This window comes from Sciurus vulgaris, assembly GCF_902686455.1.
Source record: "Sciurus vulgaris genome assembly, chromosome: 3".
In the NCBI taxonomy this organism is placed as follows: Eukaryota; Metazoa; Chordata; class Mammalia; order Rodentia; family Sciuridae; genus Sciurus; species Sciurus vulgaris.
In genome coordinates this window covers 140,661,175-140,687,476 of record NC_136463.1, presented here as the reverse complement: position 1 = coordinate 140,687,476, position 26,302 = coordinate 140,661,175, and the positions used below count along the sequence as shown (strand labels likewise).

The 26,302-nt window shown below is 32.3% G+C and overlaps 1 protein-coding gene across 4 annotated transcripts in view; it reads left to right on the top strand.

The window, feature by feature from the left end:
* Positions 1-26,302, top strand: part of CALCRL (calcitonin receptor like receptor) — a 95,604-nt gene that overhangs the window by 41,437 nt on the left and 27,865 nt on the right. For 2 of the 4 annotated variants that reach the window (XM_079134569.1, XM_079134567.1), the window contains 7 exons: positions 15,067-15,157; positions 15,338-15,426; positions 16,436-16,528; positions 18,714-18,849; positions 20,969-21,079; positions 21,183-21,295; positions 22,696-22,787. In XM_079134569.1, the coding sequence (XP_078990695.1) occupies positions 16,478-16,528; positions 18,714-18,849; positions 20,969-21,079; positions 21,183-21,295; positions 22,696-22,787 (503 nt within the window). In that variant the 5' untranslated portion in view covers positions 15,067-15,157; positions 15,338-15,426; positions 16,436-16,477. The remainder of the gene's footprint in view (positions 1-15,066; positions 15,158-15,337; positions 15,427-16,435; positions 16,529-18,713; positions 18,850-20,968; positions 21,080-21,182; positions 21,296-22,695; positions 22,788-26,302) is intronic. The other 2 variants (XM_079134570.1, XM_079134568.1) reach the window with 1 other exon arrangement.

The following is a 26,302-nucleotide window of genomic DNA, read 5'->3' as shown; positions in this document are numbered from 1 at the left end:
TTGGGTTACATTTTGACATGATCAACACAAACCTTAGGATATTGTATTATGTATTTGCTCTTACACACACATACAGAGAGAGAGAGAGAGAGAAAGAGAGAGAGAAGAGATGGAGAGAGAGAACTTTTTAGATCCTAGGGGGAAATTCCATATGATTAATTAATTTATTTTTTAATAAAATAGGGTCTAGTTGTATTGTCCAGGCTGGTCTCAAAATCCTGGGTTCAAATGATACTTCCCTATCAGTTTCCTGAGTAGCTAGGACTTAGAGGCATGGCATAATTTAATTTCTTTAAGGTTTGTTTTGTTTTGTTTTACTGTTACTAAAAATATTTATTTTCTGTTGTAATTTTTCTCTTATACTTAGAAAAAAAATCTACTTTGCTGGACAGATTTTCACTAGATGTCTCCATTTAGCATGGTTTCTTTGGGGAAAGGTGTTGCTTCTTTAGTTTCTTCAGGATAATTTGCATTTTGAGGAAAATGCACTGTCTTAACATTCAGCAAGGGAGGGGACAGTCAGATTAGGAAAATGTTTCCCTGTTGTTGTTAAAGCCTATTAAACCCTGTCAAGCGTGACAGGGCATTTTTTTTATTTAACACATCCTGCTCCAGTTAAGGCTGAGAATCAGAAAAAGTGCTTGGCACAACAGTTTAGCAGGAAAGAAAGCTATTTTAAATGTCTTTTGGGAACATGTTTGTGCAACAGGAAAAAACATACAATTGAGTTGATAATAGCACTCCGTAAAGGTTGGACTCTCCGAAATGGGTTTGCCATCCTTTTCACAGGGAACGTGTTGTCCTTAAGCGGCAGTTCTCACTTAAACATAGCTTAATTCAGCAAGGAGCACCTTCCTGTGCAACTCCTTTTGCACTGGAAAATCTATTTTTAAATTACAACCCAGACTTAGTCACAGGAGTAAATAATTAAAAATATGCTGTGTTTGGTATGTGCTTAATTACAGCCGTCCACAGAGTGCGTCATGGGACAGTGTCTAGCAAATGCCTGAAGTCACACACACAGGTTTCTACTCCTTAATTCCCCAAAGAATCTCAAGTTCCTCAAGGGCTAATGCCATTACCTTTCACACAGCCTCACTTGTTCCTGAAGCCATGCCTTTGTATTTCTAGTTCTTCATCCCTAGAAAGCTCCAACTTTCTGTTCTCTGCCAATACACATTCCGACTTTGAATTTTTAAACACGAATGTTTTGAGATGTGCTCTAATTTCATTCACATGTACACTTTTGTCCCTACTCAATGCAACAGGTCTTTATGGGCAAAATGTCACCTTTCTTTAATATTCTAGTATAAGGTGATGAGCATGAACTTCCCATGTCAGGGTACTCCTTTGCTGATCTCTAGAACTATGAAGACAAACACTCCTGCATAGCTTTTCTTCAGGATGTCTGAATGGCACTCAGGTAGTACGCCCTAGCATTTTCTTCTGCTATATGAGTGATGGAATCCACCCAGACACACATCATGATAGAGTTGGGAGCCTCTTTACATTTCCTACAGTTACCAAGTTCTCACATTCTTGTAAATGAAAAAGTTTTAATAATTCTGTCTTTAAATCTGCTTTTCTGTCTTAGTTTGGGTTGCTAAAATAAATTATCATAGACTAACAATGAATTTCTAGAGGCAACCAATGTGAGATTAGGGTGACATCATGACTGGTTTCTTGCTAAGGACAAGGTTATGTCCTCTGTGATCTTTCCTTGGTAGTGCACACCCACCCACTCATACTCACACACACAATCTCTTGTCTTTTCCTCTTCTTTAAGGTCATTGATCCTATCATGGTTGCACCATTCTCATGACTTCATCTACTAATTACCTCTCAAAGGCTCCATCTTCAAATACCAGCATATCATATCAAGACTTACAGCTTTAACATGTAAATGGGAAGAACACAAACATTCAGTCAGTATTAGGGCTTTGCCATATAAATGGAGTGGGGAAACACAAATAGTCAGTCCAAAGAACTCTCCTACTTTTAGTCCTCACGATTATTTCTTTGCCTTATATACTTACAATTACTTGCAGAAGACTTCTACTCTCTCTACAACAGTTCTTACCTCCGTCTTTGAATTAATCCCCCTTTGTTTCTAAAATGAATATCTTATCATGTTGCTCTATTATATATATTATATATTAAAATATATTATTATATTATATACAATATGTATAATATCCCATAATTATTATTCATATATTCTATGATTTATTATTATATATTTAATATATGATATATATATAAAATATCCTATGATTATTTTTCATCTTTTTGCAATAGGTTAGCGAACCTATAAGCTACATATCATCCCTTCTGTAGATGGTGTCCCTGGCAGACATCATTGCATCAGGGACTCTTTCTCATTGTATCCAGACCAACTTTAACACTGCACACAACAGTTCTAGTTACCACTACCAGTAAGTCAGAGTAGTCATTCAAATATAAATTTCTGAACTAGAACATTAAATCAAAACTCTTCTCTATGACAGAAGATTTCATCATTAAATAGCTCCCACCTTCCTGGGAAGTCTCATCCTGAATCTCTCGACACCTAGCACTTCCAGACTCCACGTAACGTCATGTTCTCTATAAAGATCTTTCTCACACACTCATCTTTCTCTCTCCCCCTCTTTCTTACTGCCCCCCACACTCACTCATGTATGTAACCTACATAAAATGCATCGTTTCATATAATCAATTAGACCCTAAAAATATTTCTTGACAACCTGTAAAACTTTGTTATTCATACTGACACCTATTTATCCCCCTGCAATGTTGTAACTGAAGCAGAAATCATGGGATTTCTGGATCCCTGTTATTAACTAACCTTTGGAACATACTGGGTTCTATATAAATTTATTTTGATAAATGAATCAATACACAACTATATTTGAAAATACTAAGAATTATGTTCAAAAGATGTAAAAAGATGAGTCACTATTTTGAGAAACACACTTATCTGTCCAAACCCAAAGAATAGACTAAAAGACACAAGATATAGCAAAAAACCAGGCTTTGCTTTAGTGGTGGTCTTGCAACGTCACTTGTCCTGCAAGACCCAGTGTTGAGAGGGAGCAGACACACACAGATTAGGTATAACATCCTCTAGAGTACAATGTCCCTCCCCTGTGGTTCCTCTTTAACTGAGTACTTAGGGTTTACAGTCTTCCTGAATGTTACTGTCTCATAATGGATTATTTAAAGAAATATGCCTTCAGTTTTTCCCGCCTCCCTTTGTTCTCTTGTGGTGGGCAAGTCTTCTTGGTGTGAATGCAGATCTACTTCTTTACCTAAGTTTCTGCTTCTTTTGTTTTGGGGGGGGAGTGTTTTGAAATATTTTTATTTTTTAAATTTTATTTATTTTTTTATTGTTTGTTCTCTTTATTTATACATGATAGCAGAATGCATTTTTCTTAATGGAGAGATTTCTCTCTCTTATGGTCAGGCCAACCACTTCCCCCAACTCCTCAATGTCAAGGGGCTGTTCAGGTGCCTGCACTTCAGATCTGCCACATCCACAAGCTATGTTGTTATTGTAACTGTCCTTTCTGCTCGATTTGTCCTCTGGCTGCCTTTCTTACATCCCAATTTTTCATTTAAGGCTAAATACTATATTCTGGAAATGGACCACTGGACTTTCTATTCCTCACACTATTGAAGAACAAATTCGATACTATCATTTTGTTGGCTTTTTAATAAAAATAGCAGGTATTATTTTAAATAAAGTGTGCGTTTACCATGGAAATGCATTGCTTTTTCTTCTCCCTTCCTCCATCCCCACTCTCTTCCTTCCTTCTCTCTGCTTCTCCTTGCCTCCTACTACCCTCTCCCTTTCTCTTCCTCCCTCCTCTTTTCTTCCTTCCTTGATTTCTTGATTTTTTTTTTTTTTTTTTTTTTTTTACTTCTGACCTCCCTTCTTGTCTTGTAATAACTCCAGAGAAAAGAAATTATTGGGATGCAAAATTTCTAACCTGGGTTAATTTCCAACAATGAAGCAAAATTCAATATTTTCTCTTTTCCTTCTTGCTCATATTTCTCCTATGACAATATATTGTTGTTCATAATAACAATTAAATTATCACCAATGTAATGACAAATCTACAATTTGCACATAAGTTATCAGTTTTCCCACTGTAGTATGAGAATTAAATGAACTCTAAAAGTGTGAAAAATGAAAGCGTTGGCAGAAGAAAAAGATAAGCAATGACAGATCCTGTGTAAGCCTAAGGGGAATTTTTAAAGTATATAATTAGCAATTTTGCCTCAACAAAATGCAATGGTTTTTTTTTTACAAATGTAAGTTTATTTGTAAAAGAAAATATAATATTTTGCCCATGAATGAAAAATAGGTTCTGAAAAAACAAATTTTGTGGAAAAGTTTTCTTCGTGAATCCATACAATTTCATACATGTAAAATTCATTAATTTTTGTTGTTGTTAAGCATGGAATAATACATCCAATGTGGAAAAGTTTTCTTCACAAATCCATACAATTTTATACATGTAAAATTCGTTATTTTTTGTTGTTGTTAAGCATGGAATAATACATCCAACTGAAGGGAAAATTCAGCTTTTATATTCATGATATGCTGTACTTAAGTTTAGCAAATATTTTGATCCATCAGTACTATTTTATAACATGAATATTACCTGTCTCAAACAAAGGAGAGTGGAGAAGGGACTGGATATTCTGATCAGCTTAATTCTTCCTTAGATATACATGCCTCTTTTGCATTAATTGATTTTTAAACAGCTTTGTTAATATATAAATCACATAACATATTTCACTCATTTTGTAAAAGAGTGCACAGCCCAATGGTTTTAGTCTATTCATGGGGATGTGCAATTAACACCACAATCTATTTTTATAACAGTGCATCACCCAGAGAAGGATCCGTGTGCCCATTAGCAATCACCCATGGCCATCCTCCCTCAGTCCCAGGCAATTACTAGTATAATCTCCATTTACATAGATTTGTGTACTCTGGACATTTCACAATAAAGTATATTGGTTTTCTTGACTGGCTTTTAGCATATTAACAAAGTTTATCCATTCTGTAGCAGGCATTAATAATCCTTTCTTTTATTGCCAAATAATATTCCCATTGTATGGATGTATCACATATTATTTATCCTTTCACCAACCGATGGACATTTGAGTTATTCCCACTTTTCAACTATTAAGAACAGTGATTCTAAGAACTTTCATGTACAAGAGTTTGTTTGGATATATGTTTTAATTTTTTCTTGAGTGTATTTTTAGAGGTACATTTCTGGGTCATATTATAACTAATATTTAGTCAAATAGCTGAGGTGATTTCCAAAGTTGCTGCAATATTTTACATTTCTGCCAGCAATGTATGAAGGTTATAGTTTCCCCACATCCTTTCTTACACTTCTTATTGTATTTTTTTAATCATAACCCTCTAGTGAGTATGAAGTAGTATCATATTGTGGTTTTGAATTGTATTTTCCTGATGATTAATATTGTTGAGTCTTTTTTCAAGTGCTTATGGGTCATTTGTCAGATCCTTTGCCCATTTTTAATTGTGTTGTTTAACTTCTTATTATTGAGTAGTAAGAGTTCTTTGTATGGTCTAGATAAATATCCATATCAAATATGTGATTTGCAAATATTTTCTCCCATTGAGCAAATTATTCTATTTCCAGTTTTCTGGATCAAAACCCGGGCTCTCCTGAATGTTAGGCAAACTCTGCACCACTTAGCTACATCCCAGGTCCAAGGGTAGAGATACTTTTAAAAATGGGACAATTTCTTTCACTTTCATTGACGTCATTAGTATTTTTGTAGTGGCTTTCTAATTTGTTTTTGTGTGAATGTGTGTGTGTGTGTGTGTGTGTGTCTGTGTGTGTGTGTGTTTTTTTTTTTTACTGGTGGTTGAACCTAAAGCCTCACACTTTTGGGATTGAACCCAAATCAATACACCAGCGCTCCTCAAATGTTAGTCATGAATGTTTTGGCTACAAAATGAAATTTAACAGTTATATTGATGAGGAATTCCAGAGTTGTAGTTGACTTCAAATATGGACACATTCAAGAGCTCTAATAATGTCATACAAATGTCTACCAATCCTCAAATCTCAGCTAATTGTTCTGTTTGGCTCCATTTTTTAAATAGGTTTTTTACATATGATAAGAGGGATGAATAACCTGATAACCATGCACTACTTACTTTGCAACCCCAGGAGAAAGAGAAAATCACCCTTGATAACACTGATAGAAATATCCCAGGGACAGTTCCCATGGTGTAGCTCAAACTACATGTCCATGACTAAACCAGTCTAAATCAGAGAAGTGTGTTAGTCTGACCAGACTTAAGTCACTTCCCACTTCAATGACCAGGAAGGTGGTCTCACTTGAACCTGAGGGAACAGATTCCCCATAGGAAAATAATTTTTTTTTTTAACCAGGGAAAAATAGATGTACCAACAGAATTCCTGTATTTTCTTATGTATGTTAAAATGTACTAGTAAGTATAAATTTTCTTTTGAAAGTGATTGAAAAGCTCCATGTGACAGGAATATCATAGCTTTGATCATAGACTAAAATTAAACTTAGATCATAGATTTAAATTAAAATTCTAGCAGAATTGTACATTTTCTCTGGAATTCCCTATGTTACATGAAAGGAGACTGGCATAGAAAGACTTGTACCACATGAGCTCATTCACATGTAGAACTTAAAATGTTGATCTCATAGAATAGTGGTTACCAGAGACTGGGCGAGCAGGTGCTATGGAGACGCTGTGTAAGTTTGATCATCAGGTACGAACAGTTATCACTGTTATGTTTAGATAGGAGCAAACTCTGGAGTTTTGTTGCACAGTATGAATATAAATAATGATAGCGTATGGTATATATATTTTAAAAAGAGAAGAATTTTAAATGTTTGCACCTAAAGGAAATGATAAACATTTCAGGAGACAGATATGTTACCCTGATTTGAACATTACACAATGTATACATAAAGAAAAATATCACAGGGTACCCTCTAAATATGCATGATTTTTGTTTCAGTTAGAATAAAAATTTAAAAATTTAATTTTTTTTTTTCTAAAATTATTGTTGGTGGAAGAAAATAGGTTTCCCACCTAGAGTTTTATACCTGACTTTGTGGAAGGGAAATATGTACAAACTTTTAGTCCAAAGAACTGGAAAGATGTGTTTTGTTTCTATGTTTTATGAGCAATTAATTCTTTCCATATTAGATCTCCTGGAGGGAGAGTGTTTCATCAAGTACAAAGAATTTTTTTTCAAGTTCCCTCCCACCGTTAGGTAATTGGGCTGATATTTGGACACTTGCCTCTTTCAAATAAAAGGAGTGACCAAAATCACCGGAAAATGGCTAATTATGCCCACAATGGGAAAATTATTCCCATGAGTAAGTACTTCAGAGTGTAAAATGAAATCCCAAACTTAATCACAAAGTTATCTCTCTTTAATAGTTATTCAACTATCCAACCTGGAATGCTCATTAGATAACAAATCAGCAATGGAGTCAATGTGAGCTTTTCGTTGTTCCAGTAGTGTTAGTAAATGTTATTGTAGTCCATTTTAAATTAAAGTCAAATCTTGGAGGGTTTGTGTCTTATTTTTAATAGGATTACCATGCTTTATTATTTAAACTGTCACAATTTGATTATAATATGAACAAAAATTTGCTAATGCTTCAGTTTATGTAGGCTTAATATTAGGAAATGTGTAGCTATATTAACCACATTGATATCATATCTGGGAATATGCTTAATGTCTGCTCTATTTCATTGTTTTATAACTATGTAAATGAAAGAATGGTAAACTGCCATATTATTTCTGCAAAAGATAAAAAAAAACTACAAATGTAAAATGATCACCTTCTTGAAATAAAGCATTAATTTTTCACTACAATGCTATCGAAAATATGGCAGGTAAATGAGAACATGTATTAGCTTACTTATATTTTGTTATGGTTTTGATTTTAAACACTTCCCAAAGGTTGTGTGTTAAAAACTCAGTTGCCAGCTTGTGGGACTTTGGGGAGGTGGTTCAACCTTTAGGAAGTGAGGTCATTAAGGATAAGTCCTTGAAGGGGAGAGTGGGAATTTAGCCTCTTTTTCTCTCTCTCTTCTGTCTCTTTCATTTCCTGCTGCCATGATGTGAGCCACTTTGTCCCACCATATGTTTCCTGTCATAATATTTAGCTTTACCATTTATCCAAAGTCATTGGGCTAAGTAAAATGGGCTGAAATCCTTGAAAATGAAAACCTAAATAATTTTTTTACATTATTTATCTCAGATATTTTGTCACAGTAAAGGAAAGCTGACTAACACATATTTCTACAAATTTTAATGTGTTACAACAATATAGCTAGCATTTTCTGAGTCCTAAGAAGGTTATGGACATTATCTCATTTTCTCAGTAGTTTTCAAGTTCAGGAACTGTTTTATAGATGAAAAATATATTCATATAGAAGTTGCCTGACTTGCTAATATATGGTGAGTTGGATTTTAAAAATCAGAAAGTCTAATTAGTATTTGAAATACAAATACTGCCCCTACTTGTAACTGGTATCATGCACCAACCCTCTATCTTAAAAAAGCAACCATTAATCTGTGGAACAATATTAATATTTTTAGCATGTGAACCTTAATACTTGGAATTAAATTCAAGTGTCTTCTCAAAAACAAGTCTTTTGGGGAGTATTGTTAAGAGTTGATAGAATGACTGAGTCCCAACACCAATTTCATGTTTTAGGTGTAGGTGAAACTATTCCTAATTAAAACCTATGAATACATTCTATGGACAGCATTTAAAAGTAGTGAAGTAAGCCAATAAAATCAGCGTAAGATCATCTTTCCAATATGATATTTTTGAGAAAAGAAACTGTAATTTACATTTTACCCTGCTAAACATGACTTCACTTCTATTTCACTGAAAATCTAGAAAGTGCATGCTCAATAAATAGTGTAGGATGACTAATTGAATTTTTTAAAATATTTAAATGTACTTTTATGCATTCAAAGTTGAAACAATATATGCAAATTTTGTTTTGGTACTTTACCAGAATGGCAAGTCTGAGTTTTCAAGGCACTTACCAATGGAAGTTAAATGCAAAACAAAACAAAACAACAACAAAACCATCACACATGACCACATCAATAAGGAAAGGAATTAAAATAAATTGTGCAGGAAGAAGTATAAATTTATGTAATGAATTAAAGTACAATTAAATGAGAAAATGGATAAGTAAAACTTATTGAATAAGTAAAGTAGAATGTATCCAATATTTTGAATAACCTTGATTATCCAAAAACTATCTCCATGCTCCAAAACACAAGGCAAAAGGTCAGAGAATCTGAGTTTTGAAATTGGAGTCAGCCATTAACATCTTTGTGACCAAGACCAAATCACTTATATTTGCATGTTGGACCTGTCTGTCTCATTCACTGGAGATTGCCATCATAATGACTAACAGAATTATAGAATGATACAAATAATAAGCTAGTGCTTATTTTGTCCTTATTAGGAGAAAAGTTCTTTATATCTAGCATGTAATTTAATATCTAAAACAATTCAGCAAGATGAGTTATGACAAAAACCATAGGCAGTATCGACTGAGCAAGACATTGACTTTATCTCATTTATGAGTCACATCAAATTTCTAAAATAGTCAGTACTTTTAGACCCATTTTCAGGTTATGAAGTCAGCTTAGATAGTCTAAGTGTCATAAGACCTGGAATTTGAAGCTATGTTTCTTTGATTTTAGCGTACATCATCTAACAAGTATCAAAATAAAGAAAGAATCCTATTAAAGATCAAATTCAATTATCATTTTTCTCATTGAGTAAATCAAGCAAGATAAAATTGAGTTGATTTTATCAAAACACCCAGCTTGGAATAACCGCTGCTAGTTTGTGGGATTGTCTTACACTGAACAGAATATAATCTAAAAGTTCAGAGAAACGACTGGTTAGGTGGGAAGCAGAAAGACACCCCTTAGATTTGATGGGAAAATATAACTTTGATTAGATAAGAATTTGTGTTTGTTTTTTCTCCCAGTCACAACAAATTACCATGAATTTAGTAGCTGAAAGCAACAAACACTAATTATCTCACAGTTCTATGGATCAGAAGTTTTGTTTTCCAGATCAATACTGTTTCAAGTGTAACAAGGCCCACATCAAAATATTGACAGAGCTCCCTTCTCTTAGGCCGTTCTGGGGGAGACTCTACCTACAGATTCATTCAGGTTGATGGCAGAATTCGGTTCTTGTGGTTGTAGGATGGAGGTCCCCACGTCCTTGTTGGCTGTCAGGTTGGAAGCACTGTAGGACTCATTTGGGCCTTTGCATGTCACAGAATGATTAACAATGGATTCATGTTTTCTCATGTTTCCAAATCTCTTCTGCCTCCTCTTATTCTGTTGCATCTTTCTGAAGGACTCCTCCCAGGTCTGCTTCTAACTTTAAGATCTCAAGTATTGGAGCATCCACTATTCTGCCTACCTAAGGATTCTGCTAATTCTACCACTGCTACTTAACCTGAGTTACATAATGAAATCACCAGGGACACTTGAAAAAACTTGCTTACCCCTGGACCCCAAACAAAATGAACTGAATCAGGATTTCTGGGAGTGGAATCCAGGCATTATTTGTGTTTTTTTGTTCGTTTGTTTTGTTTTTTGTTTTGTTGATGACTCAGAAAATTATAATATGCTTGGGAGAGTTAATAATACCTAAAGACATCAGGTTTCTACAGTTTGATTAAATCCATTTGATAAATAATCCACTCAAAAACACTTTCTTTATGCCCTCTTTCTGCAATCACTCTGCCAGGATTTGGAGCCACAGATAAGAATATGATGTCAGCCCTATTCTTTCAATGTTCACAGTCTAATGGCAAAACAGTCACCTAAATAAATAATTATGTGATTATATGATATGCTTTTAACTAGATATTTAAATAACTTGCTCTGGGAGTTCTAGGACAGTAGTCCTACCTGGAGCATTGATTCGTGGATTCATTCTAGATATTCCTTTTTAATATAGTCTGGTCAATACCTACAGACAGATCATTGTAAGTACATTCAGGTTTCAGAATGATGCAGTAAGGATGATGTATTCTTGTTATGCTTTCTGACGGGCCACGGATTTCCTTGCATACATAGTAAAAATGTGTACTCCCAAGTTTTTCTCCTAAATAATCTGATTCCGAGGGGTTTGAGTGTGGTGATTCTAACTCAAGTGGCCCATGACGTCGCATTTTGAGAAACAATTGTCTAGCCTAAAACAATGTAAGTTTCAAACAACATTAAAAAAAAAGAAATATAGTTTGAGGGTTTTTTTATTGTTGTTGTTGTTGTTGTTTTGATCAGTAACAGATCTTTAGAAAAAAAAGCCTGTTCATATTTTGCCTTTCTTAAAAGTGTGAGGGACACCACAGGCCATGTTCGAGGCATCAAAACTTTACACTGTCATTTCTTTTTCAGAGACTCTATTGGAAGTAAAGTCAGCTAGTAACTTGCAATAATAATTCTACCACAAAGAATGAGGTTTTCCCAAAAATAAACAGGGAGGATAAAATGAAAAGGAACCAGATTGTTGCACCTTGACATTTTTTTCTTCCTATGATAGATTGCATAGAAAAAAGCAATTGTTGTTTGCAATACAGGTGTGGAATATGGGGATAAGAAAAGATTGTCTTTTCTTTGTTTTGTTTTGTTTCAGGAGAAATGTAGCTTCTCCTGAATAAATAAGCCATAAGTAAAGGAAGGCATGCACTAGATAGGCATACCTCAACTTTGCTCATGAAAGTTCAGGATACTATGGCAAACTAGTATGTGTGGGAAATGCTTCTGTTAGCCAAATTTATAGTGACAGGATAAATACATGGAATAAAGTACATGGCTTGGGGCCGATAAAATTCTGACATTTCAGAAATGGAAGAGTGGAAGATGAAAATTTTCTTTCTCTTAGTCTTAGAGTGAACTTTTAAATATAAGGGTTAGGTGGCAAATAAAAATAATTATTATAAAGAAAAATAATTTAATGGAACGTGTATTCTGGTATGCATGTACAGGACTTATATTTTTGTTTCCTGATGTTAGTATCACAACATCCTGATAAATTAGTATCACAACAGCTAAGTTTTTGTGTAGAATAAAACATACTGTTACACTGTATTGAACCAAAAGATTGCTCTCTTAAAACTTCTTAATTTAAAAACTAAATCCATAAAAAAATAATCTTGTAGGGTGAATCATAGTAGTTTGAGGAAATGATAATAAAAAAATGTTTTGAGTTAGGCAGTTCTGTCTCTCTCTCTCTCTCTCTCTCTCTCTCTCTCTCTCTCTCTCTCTCTCTCTCTCTCTCTCTCTCTCTTTCCCCCTCTGCTAGGGATGGAACACCCAGGACCTTGTACATATTAATGAATATACTTCCACCAAGCTACATCCCCTGTCTATGTAGTTCTGACTCAAAAGTTCTTTCAGTTTTTGAGACATTTTTCATTTCTCAAAGTAGTTTTTGTGATGATGAAATAAATAATTTTTTAAATGCTGATGTTGAAGATTTTGTGTGAAAGTATAGAGCATGTTTACAAATAAGAATATTTATTTTATTCTGTTTGTGCAATAAAGAAACTGATCCTATTTTTAGCAGTAGAATCAACTCTTCCACTTTATTAAACTTGGGAAGGGAAAATAAAATTTACAGAATCCGTGAGACTAGCAGCTAGCAAGATAAAAGTAAACTACTACTAGTACCATTGCAATTACAAATTCACTTAGGAGTATAAATTAGAATTTTCTCGGCTCTGAGAAGTTTCTTTTCATACTAAATAAATGTTAGCACCCCTGGAAAACTCTACTGGCAGACTAAATAACTTAATGACTTCATTATTCACTTGACCTCTTCCAAAAATTAAATGGAAACTACTAGATTTCATGAAGTATCATGCACGTAAATTGTCAGTAAATAATTTAACATCTGAGATTGATTGAGAATCATTTGTTTCTTGGCTTTAGTTTGTTAATATCAAATGTATTCTAGTGAAGATACATTTGTAATAAGCTGAAGTAGAAGAGAGAACCACTTACAGAATGAACCATTTAGAGGAAGTATGCAAAGAGCCAATGACTTAAACTTAGGAATACAGTTAAACATACTTCTGAGAATAATCCTGGCATTATTTCTACTACCATGAGACTCAGTCTAAGTAGACTTTCAGCTCTATTTACAATGGTATCATCCACATGCCCAGTCATCATCCATCCAAAACTGGCCTAGAGAGCCCCTGGTGAAAGGGGAGATTCCTTCGTAATGACCACTTACTACAAGTGTCTGCTAGGAGGGAAACTTTGATACATCCTTTTTAGAGTAGATGAGTTAAGAGAATAGTATAGGATCACCTAGAGAATTGGATGTTGAGAATTGGATGTTGCTGGATCTCATGGAGAGTACAGGTGTTCCACTCTGTGTTGGAATGACTATCATCCAAATTTGCTGCTCTATCCTTGATAAACTCAGGAGCTATAGATCTGCCCTCCTGATTAGAAATGCAGCACATAGTGCAAAATACAACCTTGCTCTGCGTAGCACATTTTCGGGATCACTATGGGATGGGGAAGAAAGAAAGCTACATATATTGAAGTATTCGTAGGATATATACTTTGTGAGTTGATAACTTCTTTTTCAACTATTGGTGCCAGGATGATGAGTGACTAAGACACATTTCACTAAGATACTTTCGGAACACTGATTTTAAAATCTAATAGATAGGCAAAAAATTTTTCTCAAATATGGGTAAAATTTTTCAAATATGTTGTGTTTGGGAGACTTCCAAATATGATTTTTGAAGCACTTTCCCCTTGAATTTTTTGAGCCCTTGTGCCTATTAAAAGTAATTTAGTCCCAACTTATGTGTAAATTATCAATCATTAGTAAAACATGATTTCCAAATAGTAACATTTGTTTATGTCTTATTTGAATCCTTAAATAAATATACTTTTATATGGATTAAATTATACAGTTTTGCAAAATGAGTAAGTATAAAGAATGTGATAGTATTTTAAATAATCAGTTTAAAATCAAATATATCTGTGCATAGAGATAAAGAGATAGAAGAGATTTGTACACAGAATTTATAAAGTATATTTTTATGTTGAGCTATCAAATAAAGATAAATAACTTGATACTTTATTTGATAATATTGCAAGAGAAATAGAACATAACTGAAGACAAACCATAAGTCAAAAGCTGCCAGGATTTCATGACAGAGTTCAAGTTTTTAATGATCACAAAATTATGGTGTTCAATATCATTCCTTAGTTCCAGGTGAAAACATGCATTTAAGAGTGGAATTTAATCAGGGATTGCAAATAGCTTTAATTTATAATTCTTTTACAAAAGTCCTAATATGTTATCACTCACATGCTAATGAGAGTGTTAGGAGTGATATCTGTTAAACTCTCTTCAATAAAAAACATGCAAAAAACCAAAAACAAACAAAAATCCCTTGTAAGGATTGGGAAATTAGCATTTTTATTAATATGGGATGACAATTAAAGCTCTACTAAGAAAATTGCATAACAAAATTTATTTTTAAAACAATATGATGTAAGATTATTGAGAATCATATAGATAAAAATATAATGAATATAGGTATATTCTCCTAAATTATAAATTCCTGGAGGAAAAAAATTTTAGGAATCCTATGAAAAAAGAAAAAATGTAAATGCTAAAATTTGATAATTTTTTTTTGAAAAGAGCATAACCATTCTTAAAATAATTTACCTCTAGAAATATGTACACTTCCAGATCAAATGTATTCTTATATATTTTATAAATCATACTGAGGTATTAATTACATAAAATGAATATGTTATTTTATAGTAATGCAAATATATTGTGAAACATTTTTAGGAATTAGAACAGGTTAATAAAATATCATTTTAGTAGTATTTACTTTGAAGTATTCAAACCATCATGGAAATAAGTTTGGTTCATTAACATAATAGTAAATTATTATAATATCAATCAATATTTTAGGTCATGACCCTCAGATTTAAAGAAGTCTTCAGGACAATGTCGAATACGATCCAAGAGAAAATGTGATTTGAGTCTGGAGACAATTGTGCACGTAAGTATTGGGAAATTACATTTTTCTCATGGTAAGATGTAATAAAAACTAAAACAACAACTCATCAATTATTGAATTGCATAATCTTTGATTTATAGTTTTTCATATATTATGTCACTATTTTTTTATATTTGAGATTAATAAAATGTTACCTGACTTTTTGGTTATATATTTTTTAAGATCACTTAATAATAAAAACCAAGGATAGCTGATAAAAGAATACAAAATATTTGGAATTTGCTACAATTAAGAAGAAAAGTTACTTCTAGGTGAGTGTTGGTGTGGGTGACCAATGGCATAGATTCTATGTGCTGATTAGTGTTGTATACTTATTGCATGTGATAAAAATAATAAAACATAGGACCACATGGGAAAGGTTTTTAAATTTTTATTTTGATCCTAGACTTGTAATAAAACTCATGACTGGTTTCCTAACAGAATTAAGTCTAAGCTTATAGTTGAATGTTAAATGTCTATTGAGGAAATTTTTTCAACCTGAAAATAGTTTTCACATATTTGGTTAAATGAATATTATATTCCATAGCTGTACCAGGACAATTTGTTTTTCATTAAAAAATAGTATGCTGCTCCTGAATCTTGTGAGGAGTAAACATAGGGAATCACATCTCAGCAACATCTGTCTTAGAAGTAAGCTGGTGGTGGTATTTGAAAGGTCATTTTTCATTAGCTCATAATTGTCCCTACCATTACAAATACTTTTATTTGATATAGTCCATCTATTGTAACCTTATTTCAATAATGTAGATGACTTAGGGAAACTTTTATTTCCTGATTAAAAAAGAATTAGTTTTCTATAGTGAAGAATAACTTCTACTAATCATAAGGACATTTTAATGACATATGGATGTTAATTCTCAAGAGTAATTTCATCCTTAAATCAATAAAATAAGTAAATTATAAATTAGACTAATACTTATAGAAAATAAAGTCAAACTCTTATAATAAAATGTGCTATCAAAATTTATGTTACAATGTTCACTTGAAGTTCTTTATTTTGATACTTTAATAATTTTATTCCAATTTTAGTTGAAACAAAAAAGGCAAGATGTTTTTTAATTACTCAAAAATATATATGTAAGAAGCTTTCCTGTTTGTAAGTTAGTACTTTAAATCATGGTATTCTTAAACATTTGTAATAAACAATACTATTAATCAAACCAAAGTAAAATTATGCAACTATAAAGTAAATCTTTTGAGAACCCTCTATATTTATTTCATAATGTTGATGAATTTTATTTCTTTCATTTTCCATTGTAGTTTGATTCATATTACATAGCATATTTAATTTGGGCTCTGATAATGGAGAAAAAGTATATCCAGTATTTTCTGTTTCTCTTGCCTTGTTTTATGGTAAGTATAAATTCCTCTGATTTAATCTCCCTATTTTACTTCCAACATAATTATAATTAATAACATTCAATAACAAAATTAAAGCTAGTACTTAATGCATAAATTAATTACATTTTCCATCCAATCAATAGAGTGATTATTTACTCCCTTTCCATGTGTTTTTTTAGTTCTAATGACAGGTATAGGATGATTCAACCCTGGGTCCAGGGGGTAGAATTTGCAAGATCAAAGTTACAAATGTGTCAAATACCAGAGAAAGTTATTAGATTTGGGAAAAAAAAAATGGAATGGCTCTATACAGTTCAGATGTGCATAGTGTATAAAATATTTTTAATCAGATTTGTGCATTGAGTTAGATCTTTTAAAAAGCATATTCCAGTTCATTGATTTCTCTTCATTCTGTCAGTTGATTGAAATAATGATTGAAAGACAATTTAGAACCATGCATTGTATTTTATTTTCCTCATTCATCCACTCAAATTAGCAATCATTTGGGGCAGGTATGTGTGTGTGTGTGTGTGTGTGTGTGTGTGTGTGTGTGTACGCACATACTTTTGTGCACCTTTCAATATATGTGCTGAGGATGTGGGGCCAGAGGTGGAAGTATACAATAGATGACAAAAACTCAGTTGTTGTCCTAAAAGACTCATAGACTTCATACACTTATTTATTTATAGAAATGCTTTATTTATATTTTTCTCTGCTTCAAATTAAAACAATGACTCAGCTCTTATCTCATTATGTGTATGACAAACCAAGCTACATAATCTCATGTAACTATGCCAACAAAGAATTTCCTGTGGTGTTTCCAAGCAAACCTTACAGAGACTTAAAAGAAACTCAAGAAGAATACAGAAAACCTCATTTTCTCAATGCTACATTCTTAGCGTTTGCATTTCAAAACATTCTCAAGTCTAGAGCTTTCTAAATTCTGCACTTCTCAGATGTTATCTTGGGTAAACTAACTAGAATTCAAGAGAAAGGACTCTGTTTCCTCAGCTCACACCTTCCATTGAGCTGCCAGAGAGCTGCACAGGCCAACACTGGTTATCTGCAGGCAATTCTCTAACCATCTGATTACTGTAAATTAATGACTTATGACCCTTTCTTTTGTATTTGACCACAAACAGTGTGTAAACCTGATTTTTATTTTAAGAATGAATAAAAATGATATTGATCTAGGCAATTTCTACAGACTTCTTGAGAAGAATGAGTTATTTGGTTTTTAAAAAAACAAATATTGTCTCCAGTTGGGGATAAAGCTTAGTGGCAGAGCACTTGCCTAGTATTTGTGAGGCTCTGAATTTGATTCCCAGCATTGCAAAAAGAAAAGAGGCAAAACTTCAAGATTATTATCTTGATGTTAAAAATTCCCACTTATTTCTTCTATAGCACAACTGTTTATACTACAGCAGTTTTATTAACAATTGTTAAATTAAGACAAATAAAATCGTTTTATAAACAGTGAAAGAGTGAATGAGAAACAATGGCCCGTTTTGGTGAAACTTGAGTGATGCCACCCAGTGAGAGAATATTATTATTTCCACTTTGCTAGGTTTTACTATTTTAAATGTCTCTTTAAATAAAATATCTATATCTATGTATGTATGTTATATGTACGTATATATGTATGTATATTTAAAGATATATATATAGTTCAAATCTTTTATTGATGTGTTTAAGTTAAAAAACTCTATCAATATCAAATAAATTTGTCATTAGTTTGTGAAAATATAACAACTAGCAACAAATTTTGAATATTTTCCATGTGCTTGTATGTCCTTCTGTTACATTGAAGCTATTTATCCTCTTTTACAATAAGGAGCAGAGGTTGGGAGATGAGGGGATGTATCTTGCCTGCATTCACGGCACAGGTAGAGAGTGGAGGGGATGTTGAACATAGCTGTCTGCATTTCAGAACACACGTTTAGGCTGTCCTGCAGTCAGCTCCAACAGGCTTCTCCAAGCCAACTCTGCTTCCCAACTCTGCCATTGGTGCCATCTTGATTGTTTGAAACTGTACATGGTGAAAATGCAAATACCATGGAAAGTGACAAACACTAAAAATTGGGAGTTTGCTTCCAGAGAGGCTGTTTGTCATTCAGGACATCACTGCACTCACTTGCTGTTTTGCACTACAAAAATATTTTCACAATTTTGAAGTTGTTTTGTTTTAATTCCTCAGATTCTTGTCACAGCAGAAGTTGAAGAAGAAGTCTCTGATTACTTAATTCATTTGGGGGTTACTAGAAATAAAATCATGACAGCTCAGTATGAATGTTACCAAAAAATTATGCAAGACCCCATTCAACAAGCAGAAGGTAACCCTATTTCATTCTAAATGCATTTGATGAATTTTTAAAAGAAAACTCCCCTGTTATATCATTCTGCATCTATTATTAAAATGACTTCGTTGCTTGTTTTTCTAATATATGTGCAATTTTAACTATTTATTTATGAAAATATTTCATAATACATTCTTTTAGAAAAATCTCATAATCAAAATATATGTGATCTTTTTAGAACCATCTTTTTTATAGTTTAAGGATATTTAAAATACCAAATATATAAATAGTAATACAATACAAATCATTACAATTCACCTTTAGTTCATGTAATTTGTATTTTTTTTTTTTTTTTTTTTGTAACCTGCTTGACAGGAACTTGCATAACAAAATGATGAGTACAGAAGGGTATTTTTCATAATAGACACACTTTGTGTAATATTATGCTAGCAAATCTAATGAAGTCTAAGAGCTTTTGTTTCCTTAGGATATTCTTTTGCTTTTTTAGTAACTCACAGAGGGTCTACTAAGCACCAGACATTTGTCTAGATCTGAAGATGTAAAGATAAGTAACATAAATATAGTTGCCATAATTAGAAAAACAAAAACAGACCCTATGTTTTTTCTGGCAGGCATAAAGGGTTATCTCCAAAATATACAATACAAAACTCACAGTGGAACAAAGCAAAATGTAATCTCTTTAGAAAATTCAAAATTTTTGAAACTCTCAGGGGAAACAAAGATTCCAACATTTTTAATGTTATAATGCATTATGTTTATATATGAATGAGTTGTTCAAAGTAAAATATTAACATTCATAATTGTCATATTAATTTTCTTAAAAAAGAAAAGAAGGCATTTTTCATGTTGAAAAACTTTTAGAGTCAATGTAACTGAACAACATAATTTATTAATCTTTGGAGAAGTATTGGGGTGTTATAGCTGTACCAGTATTCTTTTTATATATATTATTCTTTTCAGTAAAAAGTATGTTTTAAAATATGCCAATGACAAATTATCTGATTATGTCAGATAATGAATTCAAGATCACTGACTAATTCATATTAGGACTTCACAATGCATTCTGTAATTTGTGAAAAATAGAAAGCCTTGCAATAAAGAAGCATCTTTCTTTTAACTTTGTATTTCTAAAATCCATTTGGCCACAAAAACTTTTTCACTGGAAAAACCTACTCATATCTCACTCAGATGCCATCGAACACACTAAAATTCTAGACCATTCCATTTATCATGCTGCCAGTATTGTAGTTAATTAGATAGACTCCTATAGCAGTGACATCGGCATGTTTGAGATGTTTTCTAAAATTATATCATGAAAAATTTCTTTGATATGCTATAAAATATATTTAGTTAGAAATATATGTTTGCAGACTATTTAAAATAACAGAAGAGAGAACTGTGTTCATCCAAGTTGCTTTTCTTAGAAATTGCTATCTTTTAGACTCTCAGGCCATCAGAATTTTTCTACTTTCTTGATAGCTAGATTACTTTCAAGATTGCTGTGCAAGTCTGTTAAAATTAATAAATATCTAATGCAATTTTCAGGATTCTACCTATATCTGACAATTCAGAAAAACTCTTTTTTTAATTACATAGTGTTATAACATTGAAACTTTGACCAGTTGATTTTTCTATGCCTTTAAAATATCTATGTATTTTTAATGTTAGAGGCTCTTCCTCTTCACAATGGAGAAAATGTGAGATCATTAAACATTCTGCTCCATTTGAAAGTGCAAGGAAGAAAAAACTAGAATTTGGAAGAAGGGCCTACATCAGTACTTTATGGGGCAAAAATGATGAAGCAAGAATATTGGATTAATTAATTTGTTTGCTTCAAGAAATACTAAAAACTTTTCCTATGAATACAATTGTAAAATAATACATTTTCCTGATTTCACATTTTTTAAAAATTTCAAATTAAGAGATGCATAAACACTTATTTCTAAATCTCATTTAGAAATTACTTTTTCCTATAATTACTTAGTGAAAAAGTTAATTAATTGTTGTGAAATTCATGTATTTTTATTTTCCATAGACAAGCTTTTTTCCCCCATCAGTGAGAGACCATGCTTGAGGCTTTGTGTCTTCGGTGTAACTAGGAACTAGTTGTCTCTAATTTTATGTCCCCTTCCAGGCATTTACTGCAACAGAACCTGGGATGGCTGGCTATGCTGGAATGATGTTGCAGCAGGAACTGAATCAATGCAACACTGCCCTGATTACTTTCAGGATTTTGATCCTTCAGGTAAAAGCAGAAACTTACATACAAATCTCCTTGATATCTATCTAATAAACCCTACATTAATTAAACTGTTGCTTTCTTTTGTTTTTCCTTTTCAATTTTAAAGAAAAAGTTACAAAGATTTGTGACCAAGATGGAAACTGGTTCAGACATCCAGCGAGCAACAGAACCTGGACAAATTATACCCAGTGTAATGTCAATACACACGAGAAAGTGAAGGTAGGTAATGCTCATGAATTGAAATTCGCGCTGGCAATCTAAACAGTTAGTTGTCTAATACAGCTCTGGAGAAAATTTACCCAGTGTTCCATTCCATTATAAAGCCATTTCATAATAAAATTTGAGAAGAACAGTGAAAAAAAAAATGATACCTGTGGAAAGAATTATTATTGATTCTGTCATTACGCTGAGGAAGCAGTCCTATTAGGTAATGGTGTATTTACAAGTCAATGTCTAAGTGTTGGAGTTTCAAGTTTTCCAAAGATAACATACCTGAAGGAGATTTTTTTAAATGGGGAGAGCTCTCATTTGAGGTGAAATACTAGAAGTACCTCAGAAATTGTGCTTAAGTAAACAGGATAAGCCCAGCATGTTTTAAACAGTCCTGGTCCCTCAGCAGAGACTTTCTTTCTGACTGGCTGGTAGGCCACCCTCACTCTGGCTCCTACTTTGAGCACTGTGCATTAAGACCAATGTTAATTTGTGTTTGTCCTAATAATAAAACTTGATAGAAAGTGCCTAAATAATTTACACTGGCATGTTTGTATAAAGGCAATTTGTCACTGTGATTAAAACAGTGAGTTCTGATATCTTTTCTTTTTCTGCCCTTTGCCTACTGAATGACCTTGGGAAAGCCAGTTCATGTCTCTCTGCCTCAGTACCCCAAGTATGAAATTAGATGACAATAGATTTCTCCTAATGTCTTTCAGAAGACTTAGTGCAAGGAAAACACTTCAAAGACTAGAATATAGTAAGCATTCAACAGCTGCCAGCTATTATTATATTTATGACATGTATTCCCTGTTATTCCAAGAAGTGTTCAAAGGGAATCATAAAAATATAATATAAGATGGTAGGTTAAAGTCAATGGAAAACAGAAAAAGAAGAAAATGTAAAAAAAAACAAAAGTTAAAAAAATTGTACAGATCATAAGATCTTATAAGCTGCCATATTAAAATTTGCCTCTCAACCTCAACTTTAAAAAGAAAAAAGAGAAACTCAATTGGAAAAGAAAGCTTTTTTCTGGCATTTAAGTCTGAATAAACCGAATTACCTAGTAGCATTTGATTTTAAATATAAAATGCTCGTTTCATGTACTATATGACCTAGATCAATAGAAGTATTACTTTATAGACTTAAAATGTGGCATCTAACTTCTTAAATAAAGTGTGTATTATTTATAAATTTTGATAAGTTACTTGATAAATTTTTATAGATATTCTTTATTCCAGATGTTTGTAAGTATCTATTGGCTTGCAAGCAATCATCATAAGGCTATTAGATCACATGCTTTCAAAAACAGAATCTATTTGATAAAATTCAAGTGCATACACATATAGGATTATACATGCTTACATGGTGTTAATATCTGTATACTTTTTTATTCATATAAATTATAGACTGCACTGAATTTGTTTTACCTGACCATAATTGGACATGGATTATCTATTGCATCACTTCTTATCTCACTTGGCATATTCTTTTATTTCAAGTAAGTACATTAATAATTCTTTTATAATTTACTAATGTCCTCAGTGAATTCAAGTCATGTGTATGATTATGTCACATGTTGACAAGATATATAAAATATAGCTGTCTCCTCATGTTTTAAAAAATTGAATGTTTAATATAAATTGAAATAAATTGAATTTATTTTGATTTTATAAAATATAAAGAGAGGAGATTGAGGAAATATCTTAACCCTAATTTTACAAAATGAAATTAGTTATATAAGAATCAAGTAAAGTACTGTGAAGGGAGTCACAACCAACTGGATTTTGTCCTAAGAATTGCCAAATATCATAGGTTTCTAGTTGATTGTTCAGCTTCTCAGGCAGTTTTAGCATCAGTATACATGCGTAGAACAGCAACCAGAATTTCCTGTGAATACTGGTAGTAGTATTTAATATATATTATTGAAAATAAAATATAACCATATTATGCTTTAGTTATTTTTCTTAGTTTGGGGGATCATCATTAAAATAGTTAAATTATACTTTCAGTTTACTTGCATTGCTTTTGAGGGGGAAAGACACAGTAGCTCCAATTTCTTAAATCGATAATTAAATTTAAGTTTATAATAAGGTAACTTCTATACCTTTACTTGCATGTATTACATTATACCTTTACCACATTCTTCATAATTTTGATCACCGCTGGTGATTGCAGAATGCAGTGTGATAAGAGTCAGTAGCTGTGTTTCACCGTGTTTTCATCTCCATTGTTGTCATCATGGCCTTCTTTCTCTTCTTTCTCCCTTTATCATCACAAGCATCAATGACCACCTTGGAACATTAGCAGCTACAAAGGTATCTGGAGTAGCAGTACACCAGAATAAGACAAATTTAGAAATTATCAGATGGTTTGATTTTTGATATATATATCAAAAATATGATATGATATATATATATATATATATATGTAGCTGCACCCCCAGTCTTAAGACCATGTGTCCATCAAATATTTGAACTATATTGAATAAAAAACTAACAATGAATGATTATGATTATGCCTCTTGGGATCAATGTTGAGGCATCTAGAGATTGCATCAGAATCACCAGATTTGTAAATAAGCACCTTCTTCAGTATCTTTAACGTCAGTTGTATAAGAATACTTTCAATAGCAGTATTTAGGCACCACTTAAAACTGAAAAATGACTCTTCTCTCAATAAAACCAATTAAACATTTGTATTCTTGTTTAAATGTGACATTTAATTTAGCAATTGTATAAAATTGTATTAAAGTTGAAAAGAGTTTTTAAATCCTAAAATACGAAAAATATTTCTTAGAGATTACTATATTATATTTTACAAATTATTGAAAGGTTTTTTTTGCTCAAAACAGACTGCTGGTTCTCAATTGCAAATTTTATAATTAGTATGTCATATCAGTTGCATATGAACAGCTTATTAAAATTTTATTCCTTTAATTTTTTTAAAATTAATGCTATGTTTGGAGTAGGAAAAGTTTTTATGATTTTCTCAAATATTTAAAATATCTGTTCTAAAGAATGGAAAAAAACTTTCTCAGTTCTGCAGAACTTCAGAATCTTCAGTTCTGCAGTAATAAGTTAATAAAAAACACTGCAATGGACATTTTCAGCCATAACTTTCCCATATTTTGCAATATTTTTTTAGGCTATGTTCCAGAGTTTGGGAATTTCTTGGTCAAAGGGTATATATCTTTTTATGACTTGAAATACATCATCTCAAAAGTATCTCAAAATCAACATGTTCAAAAGAAATTTATAATATCTACCTCCTCCAAATCCAAGTTGGCTTTCTTCCAGAGTGACCCGTCTTCAACAATGACACTACAAGAAAGCCAGTTGCATTTACTGGAAATTTAGGAATAATTGGTAATGCCTTTCCCTCCTTTCTTCTCCCTAAAATCCTCTTCCTAGACCTTTTGAAATCCCTCCAATCTAACAAGCTTGCTGAAATTCATCTCTATGGCAATCACCACCAGTCTTGTCCTAGGTAGCTTTTATTCAAGTCCAAGCAATGGATCCAGAATATTTTCAAAGATTTAGATTAAAAGTAGATCTCATATTGTCATTTATACTTTAAAATTTTCAATATCCTATTACAATTCTTATAAAATCAGAATCACCAACATACCCTGATTTCCTTTGTGCCTGCTCCCTGATGCAGTTAAATGATGCTAAACTGATGCTAAACTTTAAATGATGCTAAGATGATGCTAATCTTTAGCATCATTTTCTCAAAATCTTGAGTTTCTTATTATAGTATTTCCAAAATTGCAAATAATTACAGTGGACCTGGGGCAAGATTCTAATACCATTTGGGAGATAACCATCTCTTCCAATTAAAAGCATTTATAACTAAGATTCTTCAGATTAAATGATCTCTTTTTATTTTGCATGTAATAAGACAAATATCCAAGTAAATTAAATTTCTGAAAGATAAATTTACAAAGGATAGCAATTATATTGCATGCCAAAACCAGTAGTCAGGAAACAATGGTCTCCTAGAACTCCCTGTGGTATGTCCCCAGACAAGTTTGAATTTAGTAAACATAGGAATAAAGTCCTGACTAATTCCGGGGTGTAATGCAAAATTAATAGTGTTTCTTTATTGGAAAGATTCTAGACTTTAATGAAATAAACACTGCTGTGAACAAGCAAGACAATCGTGAACTGCCAATGAAACAATGCTACCAAACTGTACCAGACACATATGATGTTCAATTCTAAATTTCTAATCATAACATTCAATCACCCAGTTCTCACTGTAATAGGAAAACACTGTTCATAGAAATTGGCTTATTAGGGTGCTGAAGAAATTGAAGAAAATAATATAAGCTGATCACAGCATACAAAGGGCACAACATATGACTTCAAGAATCCAAACGACTTTGATTGGGAATGAAGTTTGCATAATAACAAAGAGAGATGAAAATTTTTGGCTCAGTTAAAAAGAAAAGAAAAGTAAAATCTAACAGCTAAACAAAATACAATGACAGAAATTATATGCCAGCCTGTTAGAAGTGTTGAAGTGGGTTATTTCTATACTGGATTCATAGCTACATTTGATGGTCTACAAAGATCCTCTGAAGCTCAAGAGTCTATGAATGAAGCAGTAATTTAGAATTCATTATGAGTTATTTCTTAAAATCAAAATATAGTCTCAGTAACAGGGAATCTTGTATTTGTGAAAGTATTTTTCAAGCTAAAATCAATTTACATAAGTAAATTTTTATATAGGTAAACACTATTTATTAGAAGTTAAAGGAAAATCTGGAGATATCCATATATAGAGAGAGGGGATGGTGAGATAGGATGGTGGGGTTTGCTAAATTACTCAACTGGCCTCAAACTAGCAATCCTTCTGCCTCAGCCTCTTGAGTAGCTATAATTACTGGCTTGTGTCACCATGCCTGACTGGTTCAATATTTTTATATCTGTATTTATAGACAGTTTATTCAAAACATGAATGCTATTCAAATAATATTCACAAGGAATTTTAAGTTTTAAGGCTAAAAAC